At 44.5% G+C, this 16,324-nt stretch overlaps 2 protein-coding genes across 2 annotated transcripts; both read right to left on the bottom strand.

Annotated features, from left to right (window-relative positions):
* Positions 1-265: 265 nt before the first annotated feature.
* Positions 266-4,466, bottom strand: LOC133901897 (endoglucanase 24-like). The gene is made up of 6 exons (XM_062343435.1): positions 4,012-4,466; positions 3,144-3,427; positions 2,087-2,524; positions 1,807-1,954; positions 1,441-1,607; positions 266-979 (listed from the first exon to the last, which is right to left on the bottom strand). The coding sequence occupies exons 1-6, from the start codon at positions 4,223-4,225 to the stop codon at positions 650-652; spliced, it is 1,581 nt and encodes a 526-aa protein (XP_062199419.1). The 5' UTR covers positions 4,226-4,466; the 3' UTR covers positions 266-649.
* Positions 4,467-10,777: 6,311 nt separating this feature from the next.
* On the bottom strand, positions 10,778-13,332 carry LOC133901659 (seipin-2-like). Its single transcript, XM_062343095.1, has 3 exons — positions 12,240-13,332; positions 11,253-11,847; positions 10,778-11,140 (listed from the first exon to the last, which is right to left on the bottom strand). The coding sequence occupies exons 1-2, from the start codon at positions 13,116-13,118 to the stop codon at positions 11,401-11,403; spliced, it is 1,326 nt and encodes a 441-aa protein (XP_062199079.1). The 5' UTR covers positions 13,119-13,332; the 3' UTR covers positions 10,778-11,140; positions 11,253-11,400.
* Positions 13,333-16,324: the final 2,992 nt, after the last annotated feature.

Below are 16,324 nucleotides of genomic sequence, written 5' to 3'. Positions count from 1 at the left end.
CATCTGTACCAAGCATGTGAGCACGAACAATAGCAATCATTTCCACCAGCTTCCAGTTCTTTTCTAACAAAAAGGGAAGAAACCTCTCATTACGTCTCACGGTGGACCATGCTGCTTTTTCACCAGTAACCATAAAACACATACTAGCAATTATACATTGGTAGGCTATTATCAGACATGTTTTACTTCCCTACATTGTAACAGGTTGTTTTCTTAGAATGAACAGACTGTAAAAACTGTACGAATACGTGTCCCTCATCTCCAATTGAGATTTCACATGTTCGACGTGCATTCCATATGAGGCGTTACAATTCATTGGTACAAGATTTGAAGAACCACCTCACCACAGAATCAACAAATGAAATATGTCCTACAAATACATAAGTCGTAGTTACAGCCTTACAGGTACACCAGCAAACAAGATAGGACCACACAGTGAAAATTATAGCTGCAGGAGCAGTACCATCATCAATTATAAAAACAGGAGCATATCACTAACTGCTACTGCTAAGTGCTAACCATCCATCTAAACGATGGCCAACAAAGCTTCTCACACTGATCTCGCATCACCATCAGCCTCGCCTAAAAACTGTGATTGTACATAACCTCCAGGATGATCAATGCCACTGTCGAAACGTCATATATGTTTCTAGGTGAATGACTGTGCCACAGAGGAAGTGGTGACCAGACCAGAAAGCAGACCGACAAGAGTGCCGCTGTTGTACGTGCTGGATTCCGTCTGCAGCGCATTGTCACGAGAGTCGACGAAAGTGTCATTTTGGAACGGCCCACCCACAAGAGCTCCCATGGCAACATTTGGGTTTGGATTGGGTGAATGAAGATATTGGAATCCTTTGCAGCCAGTTTTCACATCTGCGGGAATAGACGCTCCTCTGTGGTGTACTTGCTGTGGATAGCTGCTCCCATATCCAACAAGGTAGCTAAGCTTCATTGGGTTGTCGCCCAAGATGTAATTAGCCTGACACATAACATGGCAACATAAATTGAAGACTTATACAGCATCTTCCATCATTCAGCTATTAAGAGAGGAGAAATAGAGTAGAATCATGATAACAAAAGCAACCATGACAGAATGCATCAGTCATATCCAGTGGCGGAGCTTGGGCCAAAAATCGGCAGGGGCCAGTAAAATGGGTTGGTCTGCAGCAGGGGCCGGATAACAGAAATATATGACACATGAGTCTAAATAGCACTCCATATATCTTTTAATTTACATGCTTGTGTTGGGCCAAGGGGGCCGCGGCCCACCTTGGCCACAACCGCGGCCCCCCTGGCCCACAACCAAGCTCCGTCACTGGTCATATCGACAGGAGGGTAGTTCTACTGTGTAGCTTGGTAAATCTTAGGAAGCAGCAATGTCATATGAATTAAAAGCCCATCTAGAATTTTTTGTATCTCCCAAGGTTTTGCATAGCTCACCTGTGACGCAGCAAAATTGCGTAAATCAGTAGGACTGTAGGACTTTCCACTGCACTGCACTGCTGCTGTCCGTGATGAGAGCATGTAGTCACTGTAAACAACAGCAAGGAATGCAGCATTTGTGGGATGCTGGAGAGAATTCCACGGGCTTATCCACACCAACCCTCCTGCAAAAGATTACACTGATATGATGAAACTACACACATTTGTAATACATACTCTACAGATTCAGTTTCCGACAAAAATCATGAAACTCTCCAGTATATGAGAATGTAAAAAAGGGACCTTGAAGATCACAACAATGTGAGTTACCTCTTTGTATTTCCTGGTAATACCGGATCAAAGAGCAGAGACATTACAACGTACCTCCAGTTCTACTAGCAGTGGCTGATGGGGAATCTGGAAGCAGACCACAAATGACAGCTTCAGCAGTATCTCTATACATTTTTAGCCCCTCATTTTCAGCATTTGATATCTGTTTGGAGCCAAAGAAATTTAGTCTTGACAAAAGGACCTGCACAGAATAGACAAAGTGCACTTCAAGTTCTTGTCCTTGAATGAAGAGAGAATTATAAAGATACAAAAGGAACATCAGATAAATAATTTATCCTGAAATACAAATTCACTCAGTTTAGTCCACACAAACCTGTGTGCCTGGATTTTTGTTATCCCAACTGAACCATGTTGGCCTTCCCCAATCAGCATAATCTTTTCCATTCTGTACAGTTACATAATTGAGATATGTCTGGTCTCCTGTGGCATGATAGAGCCAACTTGCTGCCCATAGAAGTTCATCAACATAACCAGTGGAATTATAGAAGTCTTGGAGCTTTGGATAGCTGTCACTTGAGAGGCCTCTACAAGTATCAGCAAAAGTAAATAGCTTCTGGGCATGTTGAAGAAGCACATCAGAGTACGTAGTATCACTGGATTTGAAGACCATTGATGCTGCTGCCATGGCTGCTGCTGCCTCAGCGGCAACATCTGATCCAGGAGACTTCTTGCTAATATGTGTGAGCGGTCTTTTCTCGGTCATTGTTTCCGGCCTTTCCCAGCAACTGTGGTCCAGATCAGGATCACCAACCTAGTAACAATTCTCAAAGAGTTAGTTACCATGGTTAAACAAAATGAAAATTGTGTCTGTTGCATTGCAGTATTGCTAAATAAACATATAACGTACTACTCGGACTTGAATCTGACCTTGCCCACCTAAATTATAGTTCCTCGTTAAATACTGAAACAACAAATAAGAAATTCACTAGCCTAATTCCCTGATGCTTGGATCTGATTTCATAAAAACGAAGGTTAAATTGAATATACATATCGGTGCCTGCAGCACAACTTAATTCAGGGAATGAAATAGTTTCTTATATATATATATGTGTGTCGGACAACGAAGTACCTACCAACTATTAGGTGTCTACATTATGACATCTGAGTATCTGACCTGGGTTCTTGCTTCCTAAAAAACCAAACTTTTGCCTCTACTGAAATGCCATCAGGCCCAAATATACCCATACTTTAGGCAAACAGCCAAATATACCTATACTTAATAAAAGCAAACGGTGATCCCATACTAATCAAGGATCATTGGGATACAAGATAGGATGAAATCATTTCTTTAATCAAATATAACTCGTAATTCATAATGCACATACTAAAAGTACACCAGATGATCTAAACAAACAATAAGAAACTCTAACCTGAATATAGAACACATTGTCAGAAGGATGTGCAGCGATAAGGAAATCTGTAATCCACTTGAGCGCATCGAGCGCAGGGTCCAGTTGCTTTGCCGCGCTTATCTGATCCCCATATTCCAGGACTGACCATGCAAGCATCGTCGCCGTGAAAGCCATCGGGAAGCTGAATTTGATATGATCACCAGCATCATACATTCCCTTGGAAAGATCCAGCCCCGCTTCCTTCCCATCGTCCAGTGCCGAGTCCCCCCGCCACGGGATCTGGTTGTTCTCCAATTTCCCCGCTGCACAGAAGCAACACAAATGGCCAGCGTTTCAACTAAAGCAGCAGCAAAGATTTGGTACAATTTTGCTCATGCAACATTGTAGGCATAGAATAAGAAACTGGAGGCCTGGAGCCACCAAGGAACCAATCTGATAGCAAAACGAGCAGCCCACACATCGAAGAGGCCAATTTGGTAGTCCAGGGAAAAATGTCAAGTGAGGTAATGAGATATCAGCAAACATCAGAACAGCCCAAGAAAGGAGCAAATTCCACAGTGAGAGGAATAATTCCAACTCGAACAGTCAAAACCATCACGACACGGCCACTGGAACTGACGAAAAATCTACCGGGCTGACAATTTCCCTACTGGGGAATTATTAGTGAAATTCCAGAAATGGAGTCCACCGAAACACCAGAAATGAGTCAATGGCCAACTTTGCGACCTCCAAATATGGAAAAGCCACATCTAATCGAGCAAACTTCTTCAGAAGTTCAGAGGCGGCAGGGGCTCCAGCCTCAGGCGCCAAAATGCGCCATCTTTGAAGCCCAAACCATCGAATCGCGAAAGCATTGCATGGCCAATTAAGCAGTTCAGCTACTCACACTTCTGGACCTGAAAGAACTGGAGCGCGACCCCGAGCGCGTCGCCGTACTTGGGGTCGATGGCCCCTGGCGGTCCCGGCACGGGGAGCGGCTTGATATGGCGACCCCCGGGCTTCCGCTTCATGATGGCGAACATCGCCGCCGTGGCCACCAGCGCCGCAATCAGCGCCACGATCAGCCACCCGCAGCACCCCCGCGTGTACTTGGACCCCATCTCCGCAGCCTTATCGCATTCGCTGGCCAACCCCCCTCACACACACTCCTTCGTTGCGCGCGCGAGAGAGACTGGGGCGGGAACGCTGCTGGTGGCTGCTGCCGGCCGCGGCGGCGTTTCGTTCGGAGCTTTTTCTACCGTAGCGGCTTGGCTCGCCGCGCGGCGGATGGGGTCGTCGCTCGTGGTCAGGCGGACGGGGCTCGTCTCGCTGACATGTGGGCCCAGGTGTGAGGGCTGGCTGGGGTTGGTGCGGTGCGCGGACTCCGGGTACTAGTAAAAAGGAGTTGTTGGGTGCACGGTCGCGGCGGAGTGAGGTAGAACGTTTGAGTCTCTGTCTGTGGGTCCGAGTGGGCATGATTGGTGCGGTGGGGCACCACTGGCAGTGGGAGTAGGATGGTGTGGAGTCGAACGGAGCGCGTGGGCGGTGTGGCGACAGGGGAGCGGTGAGGAGTGGATCACCGACAGGACCGAGACGGGCCAGGTTCCGGATCGTCTGTGACGGCTTCGGTGTACGCGTACCGTGAACAGGTATAAAGCTGGCCAACTAAAACGGGCCAAATAGACCGACAGTACAGTGATTTTGATCCAGGCCAGGCACGGTACTGCATGACAAGCCAGGCCGGGCCGGCATGGGCATGGCCCCAGCCAGTCGCTGCACGGCCCTGCAATCGCCCCGCCACCTCACCTTACCACTGGTCAGCTATGCCACATCCGTATCTGAGCTGGCTCAACACGGCACGGCTGATTAGCTAGCTGAGCTTGACGGACCATGCTCTAACCAAGTCATGCCAACTCAGTTTGTCAGGCCCACTTAGCTAAGTCTGCATCGGTATGTTGAGGAGAAGGGGTGAGATAGCACGGCTCTAGCTCCCTGCTTCACTCAAATATGATATTTCTAGTTAATATAAAGTGGCTTAAATATCTATTTTTAATCTAGAGTAAATAAGATTGCTCACCTAATGTCACTTCTAATACTAATTTTTTAGATATTAATTATGTGTGCATGAGAGAGAAGTTGTTGTTTCTTATGAAAAAAACTAACTCTTTAAGCAATCATAAATAATCTTAAGATAATAAATTATTTTGAAATACCTTAAGAAACAAGCAACATACAAATTTATTTTTTAATATCAATTTCTCACTCTCTCCTCGTAGACATAATTAAAAAATAAAGCTCTAGAAGCAGCCTGAACACTCAATATTACATCCGCTTCAGCTCCATAAATTTATTGAGCTAGAATATTATGCTCAAGAATTCTTCTAAAGCTCTCAAAGCATACTAAAGCTAGCAGATGTGATGTACTGCGGCACCATTGCATGCGTAGCAAACAGTGACCGAGTATCTCGAGCATAAAAGTCGTTGCCATGCATGGTTGTAGTTACGGAACTTAGTTGTGGTCAAGGTGGGCCATGCCCTCCTCCCTCCGTCACAAGACAAGTATGCAAATTAACAGGTATATAAAATACTACTTAGACTCATGTGTTATATATTTATGTTATCTGGCTCCCGCTATAGATCCACCCATTTTATTAGCTCCTGCTGATTTTTGTGTAAGCGCCGCCACTACATGGCTGCACCAATCGAGTGCGAGATGCTAATGACCGAAATTTCGGTAATGAACTCCACTATCAGCTTGCTTAATTGTGTTGACATTACCAGTTTCCCTAGGAACATCATAATCGTCATCTACACATGATTGAAGCGTCATCAAGAAGTTTGCATGCTCCGAATCTGGGATGCTAGGATATGTATCCAGACGTGCTAGTATGAACGTATGATTATTCTGACGGTATATATAGGGTCTGCTTAGTTTGTTACTGTATTTTGTCACACTTTCCTAGATTTTCTCCAGTAGTTATTTAGTTCGTTATCATAGTTTTGACGGGCTATAATTTTTAATCTTTAATTTTATTTATTATAGATTATTTTTTAATCAAACTTTACTTAAGCTGTGATAAATAATTTATTCGTCACATCTTAAACATGATTTTACTAAAAATACAATAATCGATAATAGTGAATCAAACGTACCCCTAGTCGGCAGCACCTAGATCAACGGATCCCGGATCATCTACCACAGATATACTACATGATTGCTGGAGTAATTTGGTAGCTGAGGTGGCTCATGGCGTGTGATCACAGTCGCAGGAATCTTCTCTATTCACAGTTCGGCCTTCCTTAAACTGTCAGTCAGCATCGGTGATGAAGAGGACGGCAGTAATATTTATTTTTCCCAGTTGACCTGAGTATGATCTAATCCAGCATCTAAGCAATGTCCAACCTGACCTTTAAAATCCAGTTGCAAATTGAAGCCGATTCCCCGTCGGGCCTAAGGCCAACTCCAGCAGGATCTGCAACGGAGCCGGTATCCACCGCTACAGCGTTTGCCGATTACTGTAGCGCAAAAACTCTTCTCCAGCGGAGCCATTATCCACCGATACAGTGATACGGCACCGCAAAACGAGGAGAGAGAGTCGGCTATTTTGCGGACGCTACGCAGGAACCGCAACACTGTACTGTCACCCGCAGGACGCCGTTACCGAGCTCGCAGGACGCCTACCTTCTTCTGTCGGACGCCGCCGCCGCCGTGGCGCTCGGGCTCGGGATGTCCGAGTACCCCATCGGGAAGCTGGTCATGGTCGCCGCCCGCATCCCGACCATGGTCGCCGCCGAACTGGGTGAATCCGTCGCACCCCCACCACCGAACTGGGTGTAGCCCGGCCTGGTGTCGCAGAGGGAGTGATTGCTCGATGGAAGCAGGCGTTGGACATGATCCCAGCGACGAAGCAGGCGAGGTGGAAGTCGATCTTGTACATCTTCGCGGCGAAGCGGGAGGTCTGGCGAAGCTTGGAGGTGATTCTTCTCGCGCGGACCCAGCATTGCGGCGAGACATGGCGGCGGCGGCGAAGTGAAGCAGCAAGTTTGGGGAGGGACGGGGGGACTGCAGGAGGTCTGGAGAAGTTTGGAGGTGACCTTCTTGTCGCGCGGACCCGGCGTTGCGGCGAGACATGGCAGCGGCGGCGGAGTGAACGAGGATGGGGATGGACGGGGGCTGCAGGGGAAGATGACTTTTGACGTGGGAGTTAACGGATCGGTTAAAAGGACAACAATTTAATAAAAGAGAGAGAAGATAAGGTTATATTTATAGAGTATCTGTTGGAGATGGTTGAAAAAGATGGTACTGTAATAGTGATAGTGGATACGGTAATAGTATTATAGAGTATGAAATTTTGAGTTAGCTGCTGGAGATGACCTAACCCGACATATCAACATTTGGCATTATTATTATAATACTTATAAATCGAGAGAAGAGAACTCCTCATAAACAACAGTGCAAGAATCTGATTCTAAGTGTTTCTTCTAACAAAAACTAGACTAGGTATCTAGTCGTAGTCATCCATGAACCCCAACATATCACCATTTGACATGTTATTATATTACTTATAAATCGAGAGAAGAGAACTCTGCAGAAACAACAGTGATTCTAAGCGTATCTTCCAATAAGAACTAGACTAGCATCGTAGTCGTAGTCTTAGTCATCCTGAGCAAAATACTGGCAATGACCAGGGGCGGATCTTTAAGGGCTGGTGCTCCATAAGAGAAACGAGCCGAGAAATATGATGGAACAAGAGGGAGGGAAAGAAGAAGAGAGGGCTAGGAGAGGAAAAAGAGTTCATCGTACGTCTGCCACTAGCAATGACAGACTCACAGGTGGAGCTTGCAAACACATGCGACATGTGTGCAAAGCTCCCGTTCCCTTGCAAGAAATCCTGGTGTTATGGAGCAACCATCGTATCTGCACAGACCACGAGATTAGGTATTCTGGAGCACCAATGGTGATGTCCCCAGACACACTTGTCCTCCCTGCACAGAGCAAAACAATCGTCGCAATACCAGTACAGTTGGACAGGAAAGGTTGCTCTTTTTTGTGATGATTCAGGTAAGGTTGGGACATTGATATGTGACTTCGTGGTAGTTCGCCTGGAGAGAGATTGGACGCCACCTCGACATATCAGTTTTACCGATGCACGAACCATGGTGCGGTGCTAGCCTTCGCTGGTTGCTGCATGCTGGTTGATTGGTACTACTACTGATTAAGGATCAAACCAACAAAATTTGACATATGCATACCGTATATAAAAGAAGGGTTGAAAGTCAATTGTATGGATTAAGGCCATCTCCAACGGAATCCTCAAATCTGCAAATTCTAGTGCTACAGTACTTTACGGTCTACTATAGCACTGAAAATTCATCTCTAACAGATCCTCTATCTAGTGATATAATGCTGCTATAGTGTTAGGATAGGGGATACTGTAATAGTGATAGGGGATGCTGTAATAGTATTTTAAGAATGAAAATTTAAGATAGCTATTAAAGATAGTCTTAAAAAAACTTATGATTAGAAAGTATGCATTTACGCACTAATGCTCACCAGCTGGATGATTACCTGATCCTGCATCATCCTGGCTCCAGCCACAACCACCATGCCTGCCATCATTCGAATTGTAGTTGGAACAGGACTGCTACTAGTTCAAAGGCGGTAAATGCTAACGAGAAAAGAAGATCCATGTTCCAGTCGATATGCAATTGAAGTGTGCATGCATTTTATCACGATTCATTGCAAAGTCGAATCTACAGAAAACACAAAAAATAACTGTTTATCTTTTTTTTTTTTTACTTTACACCACCAAACCGTACATTTGTCCAACTCAGGATAAGAAGTTCATATTTTGTAGAGCTTAATTGATCTGAATGACAATATTTCAAGTAGAAAATCTTGTTACAGATGTCAATTTGCTGGAGGTTTAGCTGCCCTAACCACTTTACACCTCTACGCTACGCCACACCTCATGATAACAGTTGATCGCAGGATATAGAACCTGACCATTTTAACCGTCCAAATAGAGTCTTCAGTCTACCTGTGCGAAGATCTCTGGCTCCTTGTGAACATAAACTAGTTTGACTACTAAGACTCGTCTATAGCATATGTAATGTGGTCATTTCTTTCCCGACGCCTCCCGTTCCCTCCTCTCTCTCCCCCGCTCCCTCACATCCCTCCATTGCTACTTCTCATCAACACACCTATCCTTTTCTTTCAGCATTTGCCACTCCTCTCCTCTCCTGTTCTTTCAAGCTGCTCTTGCCTGGTGCTACCAATAGATGCAGATTGGTGTTTATGCAGATGCAGTGCCGTGGTGAAAAGGTTTAGAGAAAGGCTAGCTGTTAAATAGGAGAAGCCTAGCTAGTGTTGCGACAGCGGGGAGTTGATGCGTGAATTACATCTTGCACGGAAGATCCTCCACATTTACGTGCTCCTATCGTCTCCGGCCCTGTGCGTATCTCACATCACGTACAGATGCTCACTTCTTGATGGTTGCCACCAGAGACCTGGTTGGGTTGGGTGGGGGGAGAGGAGATGAATGAATCCAACCGCTAACTACGGAAAATACATTGGCCATACAAGTGCATAACAGTGCAGGATAAGACAAGGTTCGTGCCTGACGTAGGGTATCGCCAAAATACTAAACATCAAAACGAAAATCACAATAAAGTATCGAAAACTTACAAACTTATAAGGAACGAGAAAAACTAGAAGAAAGAAAATTCAAATATATAAAAAACATAAACTTTATTACTCAAAGAGATCAGCCATATTTTAAGCGGGTTATAAATATTTTTCACTCAAAACTCTCACATAATATATAAGTTAAACACTCATCATTTCTCTTCTCTAAAACCATAGAAATAGGCTCTCAAATAAGTGACACAATAAGCTTAAATGGCTGATTCAAATTCTCTAATACCTCTACCCCATTATTTATAGATGTAAAAAATTTGATCCATAAGTTTACTAACTTTTTCTAAAATACTCTTATCTTATAATACACTTGAACTTACCATCGAGGATGTTTTGATCTATTTTCTTTTTAATTTATCGAACGGCTACGACGTCTTTACGACTTAGCTTCGTCTCGACGTAAGCTTTGCGATAGTGTTACATACTCCTCCAGTCCCCCCACAATTTTGATATCAAACCACGAAAAGCTTTGTACGTTTCTCAAAGCGTGACTCACCACTTGCTTACACTTTAAACAAACGCTCTAATGTCGACACATGTACTCCGTCTTGCGATTCTGACCACTAGCAAGTCTCTCATGTTCACAATCTCTCGGATCGCCTTGTCACTTGTACCAGCATCTATTTTGCTTGATTTTATTAACACATCATCTTCATCCTCCGTTTTATGTTTTGCTTGACCTCCACATGTACAGCTAGGATCACCCTTACTCCGTCCTGCCTCCTTGATCATTCAGCACCAAGCACCCGTTTAACCCCGATCATCCGCCGTCAAACGCTAAGTTTCATCCATCACCTGTACACCATGAGACAAGTAAACACATTTCTCCATCTCTAACTCTAGTTAATTTATAATCAAAATACTCAAATCAAACTTAAGTAATCCAAAACTCGATAAAACAAATCGACAATCTTATTAATCATTTATCACGTATAAATCAAAAATTATTTTAACTTAATTTCTAAGTACTTCTTACTAGATGGTACAGGGAAAGTAACATCAGTGGCATCAGTCATTCCCCTTGAGGAGAATTACAACATGATTTCCTATCCTGATTAGTAGTACTACTTTGAGGCTACAGAGAGTGACAGACTGCCGAGATGGCCTCTCAAAAATGATCCCATCATCTCATGGTGTTCTCCACAGCAAAACACATTCATCCAACATTTCACGCAATCACCGATGACTCGATTCCGACTTTGCTCGAATTCTTGACATCTTCATCCTTCCGAGCTTCATCCTACAGCTCAGGCAGTGCTTCCCTAATGTTGTGGAGGTTTTGCGTTGCATGGTCAGCACCTTTTGTTCTTTCAGATGTTTCAACCCCGTATGCCCACTGATCACATTCACATTACAGTTATCTGAATGTCGCCAATTTATCATCCACCAAAAATTTCCAAAACAAAACAGAAACGAAAAATTCCAAAACTAACAGAAATGAGACTTACCAGCCCTGTCAAATATCAATGCTACCGTCCGGTGCAAAACTTCGGTGCCAAAACATCAAGTATAGCTGCATCCGTGTCTAGTAATTCATTGCACCACATCAACGTCGTCTTTTCATTTATTTCGGAGTTGTACATTACATGAGTTAGCCTAAGGAGCAGCAGCAGTATGTCCACTCCTTGGAAATCTACAAGGTATACAGCAAACAAGGGAAAATAACAATTCAAAGACAAAGAACCCCATACTGCTCCAAACAAAAAGAGTCCATCTCCAGTTCCAGAGTATTCTCTTGAAAAGAGGAAGTTCAGCCTCAAGCTTTAGTGATGCAGCATATATCTCTGGGATGCCTGCACCAGGACTAAACTCTGCTCTTTGTTCAAGGATTATCTTTACTCCTGTTGTTGGTTCCAAACCCTCAGTAATACCCCTCATTTTTAGTCTAATAACCTGGGATTCCGAGGAATAACCAGACAAAAGAGAGACACTTCGGAGAAAAGTCTCTATGAAGTGCATGTGAACGCTCTTGAACTTAAGCATGCATGGTTGGCTGGAAGTTGAGATCACTTGTCCATCGGCAGATAGAAACTCTGCCTTTACCTGAGCACAATGGAGGAAGGTAGATTAGATTGAGATAATCATCAATGTAACCAGGCGTGAAATTTAGAAGTGAGTGTAATGTGTCTTGTTGAAAATGCAGGCCTAAGTACAGAACAGAACACAAAATTTTCAGCTCCAGGCATCTTTTCATCAGACATTTAAATAGACTATCTCAATGCAAAACAGAGGTCATAGTAGCTATCTTATCATCAATCAAGTTCACTATGCAACTATGAGATGAATTGCAGAGACATACTTCTGCCTACATTGTCGATATCAATTCATTTACAATGCTTCAATCAGATGTCACTCTTTCTCTTGGTAGCAAATGAATATTTTCAAAGGGAATAATCATGCAAAGCTGCTTTCACAAGGATCAGCAGGAAATATACCTGGAAAACACCGAGTCTCCGGTTGTAATCCGATTCCGGCAGTGTCAGGGACACCTCGAGCTGCATCCGCTGATTCGGCGGCACCAACCGCGGCACCGGCACAAAGGCCACCGGGCTAGGCTTGGTGTAATCAAAATTTAGGGTCTCCGTCACCTGAACAGGCTCCTCCACGATTCTCCCCACCAAGAGGCCCCCTCCCAGGAATGCCATAGCCAGCAGCGCGCACAGAACCACACAGACGTACACGGCCCAGAGTGACCCCCACACCAGCCTCTGCGCTACCTTCCCAACGCCCTCTCCAACCCCGAGCCGCGCGGTCACGGCGCCCGCGGCATCCCCAGCCACCCCGAGCGCCCACGCCCTCGCGCCCCGGGCCAGACCGAGCGGGTCGGTCATGAAGAGGAACCACCATTGCAGCAGTCGAACCGGGAACGCGAGGCAGCTGATGAGTGCGCTGACCTGGAAGACCACCGCCTTGATGGTGAGCATGGCGAGGTACTCGAGAATGCTCGGCGTCGGCGTTGCGGTAGGAGCACGCGCTTCCACCTCCACGTCCGCGTGCGCATCCTTATCCCTCTCGTGCGAATCGTCCTCGGGGGGCGGGGGAGGATGTGGAGCGCTGGTGGCCTCGGAGGGGTCAGGCTTGAGGGGCGGCTCGTCGTCGACGGCGGTGACGGTGGAGGCGGCTGCAGAGGACGAGGGAGAAGGGGAGAGGATGGGGTCGGGGTGTTTTTGAATTTTTGCGCGGCGCGGGCGGCGGCGGAGGGTGGAGGAGCAGGGGGTGTGGGAAGGGGGAGGGGAAGGTAGGGAGTCGAGGGCGTCGACGAAGGTGTCTTCGGAGGAGGCGGAGGCGGCAGCGGAGGGGTCGTCGGCGTCCATGGGCGAGCGATCTGTTGGATGGGTGATCGTGGTCGTACGGAATGGGGACGAGGAGGTGGCGGTGTAGAAGCATCGGGGAGGAGGAGGAGGAGGATTCGTGGTCTCGTAGAGAGGGAAGAATCGTGGCCGGTGGGAGAAGAGGGATGGGCAGGTACTTTTCGGTTACCACCTCACGTTTTTGAGTTATTTCTTTCCTTTTCTCGATTATTATCTGGTTTTCTAATGTTAAATTGGTAAATTTGTAGATGCTTAGATTAAGTATGGAGTGAGGGGATTCGTTAAAAATTTCATTGGAAATGAAACGTGCTAAATTTAGCATACTTTAGGCAATTCATGTGCAAATTATGTGTTCCCAAATAGAGCTTATATTAGTAATCTTCTTTTTCAAAAGGGTTTCAATGCTGCATTTTTTTTAGAACTTCATGTAATGCTCAATGGTCTAAATATTTCACTGAATGATATTATTTTCCTATCCAGAACTTGTTTATTGTTTGTAGATTGTGAATGTAGATTTTTTCATTAGAGATACCTTAAGCAACAATATGGGTAATAAAAAAGCTAGGATACTTTCCTAAAAAATGGCTAGATAACACGCAGTATAACTCGTAGACGCACCTACACACTTACACCACCACACGCGCATACTCACATAACGTTTACTTAAAATCGAAGATGTAGAGCTTGAAAATTGATGAAGTTATCACACACGTCTCGTTATACATTGCCTATCACTGGAAAAAAAATTCATTCTTAGTGAGATACACATGGAACAAACCAATGTTTAATCCTTGATAAGTAGAAAGTACAACTACCTTAACTAACCATTCGAGCCAAGTCTTGGTTCTCTATATAACACTAGTTTGAATTGTCGTTGGATACATCAGTGTACCACATGTAAGACATCGCATACATGTTATTATCTTAAACTTGTGTGGCCTAAACAGACCTTGTCTCTCTACAAAACTAGCTACAGAGGGATGACTCTGTATAGCTAGTTAACAGGATAAGATCTTGTCCGTTAACTGAATTAACCAGATAAATTGCTCTACCAACTAAGCACCGCCCATAAAATCAAGAAAAAACTCTCAGTCTGTCATTCCTTGCTATGTGTGAACCTGATAAGTTTCTCCGTGTTGAGTCAAATTAAGCCACTGGCTCCACACCTAATGAAGCCCTTCCGTTGATTCCCATAAATTTCAACCTTGCGATTATACTCCCTCCGGAACCCAAAATTTCTCAAGTTACATATCTAGTAGACTAGTACATGCATGAACATACCACTCATAAGATAATTTAGGGAAAGAAAAAAAATAAATGAGAGGCTGTGGCTTAGTTCATACAAAAATTGACAAATGCCAGCCAATGCCAACTTGTGGCCAGAGGACCCCAAAATGGCAAGATGGATAAGATCTTCTGTCAGCTTTTCTATAGCAGGCATGGCATGTAGCACATAACCAGTGTAATTGAGTAAATGGATGTGTTGGATGAAAATACTACGGATCTTCAGAACAGCTAGTTTCTCCAGCTCAAAACTCCTTTCAAAATCTCACACGCAATGCCACCAAAATACTGACGAAAGCCAGCGTTGAGGGGTCACGTGTAATTCGATCCAAGAACACGCCACGCGTCGGGCTATGTCACCGCTGGCACGCCACCTCTGTGCTCTCGCCGGGGCGCCCTTCCGCGTGTCATCGTGCCGAGAAAAGGAGGCCGACGACTTCATGGCCTGCAACCTGCATGCATGACCGTCAGTGCTTTAGTTGTCGCTTGAAGCATGTTCTGTAATCAAAATTTGTTGCAAATGATCAGTTCAGGATGTATGCTGTGCTAGTTCTGGTCCAGTTGTTGATATATAGTGAATGAATTTCGCAGGTTTAGATCATCCTCATCTTCGATGATTGACTTGACACGGTTGTATAGAGTACATATGCCTGACAGCACATCTCAATATTTAGCTTTCATTCCTAGCTTTTGCTACAATTTAGGCAGTAATGTTTTATTATTTCATATAGCTTTCTGCAGTGGGTTAGTAGTCCAATCGTAAGGCTCGGTGGAGCCTTATCTACTGTCGTGTGTTCAAACTTCGACGTTTGCACGCAGGGGCGCTGTCCCTTCGTGACGCGTCCCTGCTCCTGTGGGCATCGCTCATTCTCGAGATGCTCTCAGCCCTCTGAAATTAAAGCGGGGGGAGTGGATCTCGTTCGTGAAAAAAAAATATAGCTTTCTGCAAATCATGATATTCATGTGTATATAGCGTTGGATTGGACATTAGTGAGGTTGAGAAGTTTATACTTCAGATAAAATGCACACCACATAGTTGAACGTATGTTGTTTTGTGTTCATCGATATCTACTCATGTGTTTAAAATGAATATATGCATTCTTTACGCTTGTATCTTATATACATAGGTACTGATCACCATCAACAGCGATAGATAGCATTACCAATTGTTTTCATATTTGTCCTCCTCACGGACGTCTTCTAACTAACGTTTTGGGCTGTCCAGGATCTTGAAGGAAGCAGAGGCACGTAGTCCTCAACATACACCTGTTAGCTGTGGTTCATTAAATCAATTACTATCAAAAGATTTTCTTTGGTGAAAAGTACTGATTTCTTGTACGCATTTTTTCTCTCTTCAATGCGTTTTCTCAATTCATGGGCAACTTTATCCCTCTGCAGATTTCAAACATGATCATTGATCCTCGATGCTTCTCAGATAATATTGGAAAATTTTAATGTGCATATTCATAAAAATTATGTGAAGTTCCAATCTGGCCAGAGCTAGGGAATCGCTACTTGGTAGACCGATCAATGAGTAGCACCCGTGAGTTGTGCTACATGCTCGATGCCATCTCCTTATCTAAACTGATCAACCTACGGTTTAATTTATCATCTACCTAAGAGCATAGAATTCTTATGCCATTTTGTGCTCTTATACAGCACGATTCATTTACCTTTGTATTTCTTACTTCGATTATATAAGGAGTAGATACAATGACATACTATTTAACAGTGTGTATACAAGTTAAAAATCATTGTAACGCACGGATACTCCATCGATGCTGGTGAGGCTTAGAGACTGTTTGTTTCAGGCTATTTATGGTTTTTATTTCTGTTAGAAGCTCAGAAGTCAGAAGTCTAAATAAATGGGTTTGCTGAAAAGTGATTTCTGGAGAAATCAGAAGTTTGCTTCTGAGTAAATGAAC

This window comes from Phragmites australis, chromosome 20 (assembly GCF_958298935.1).
Source record: "Phragmites australis chromosome 20, lpPhrAust1.1, whole genome shotgun sequence".
Classification (NCBI taxonomy): Eukaryota; Viridiplantae; Streptophyta; class Magnoliopsida; order Poales; family Poaceae; genus Phragmites; species Phragmites australis.
Note: the sequence above shows the minus strand (reverse complement) of the source record. Positions and strands in the feature narration are given on the sequence as shown.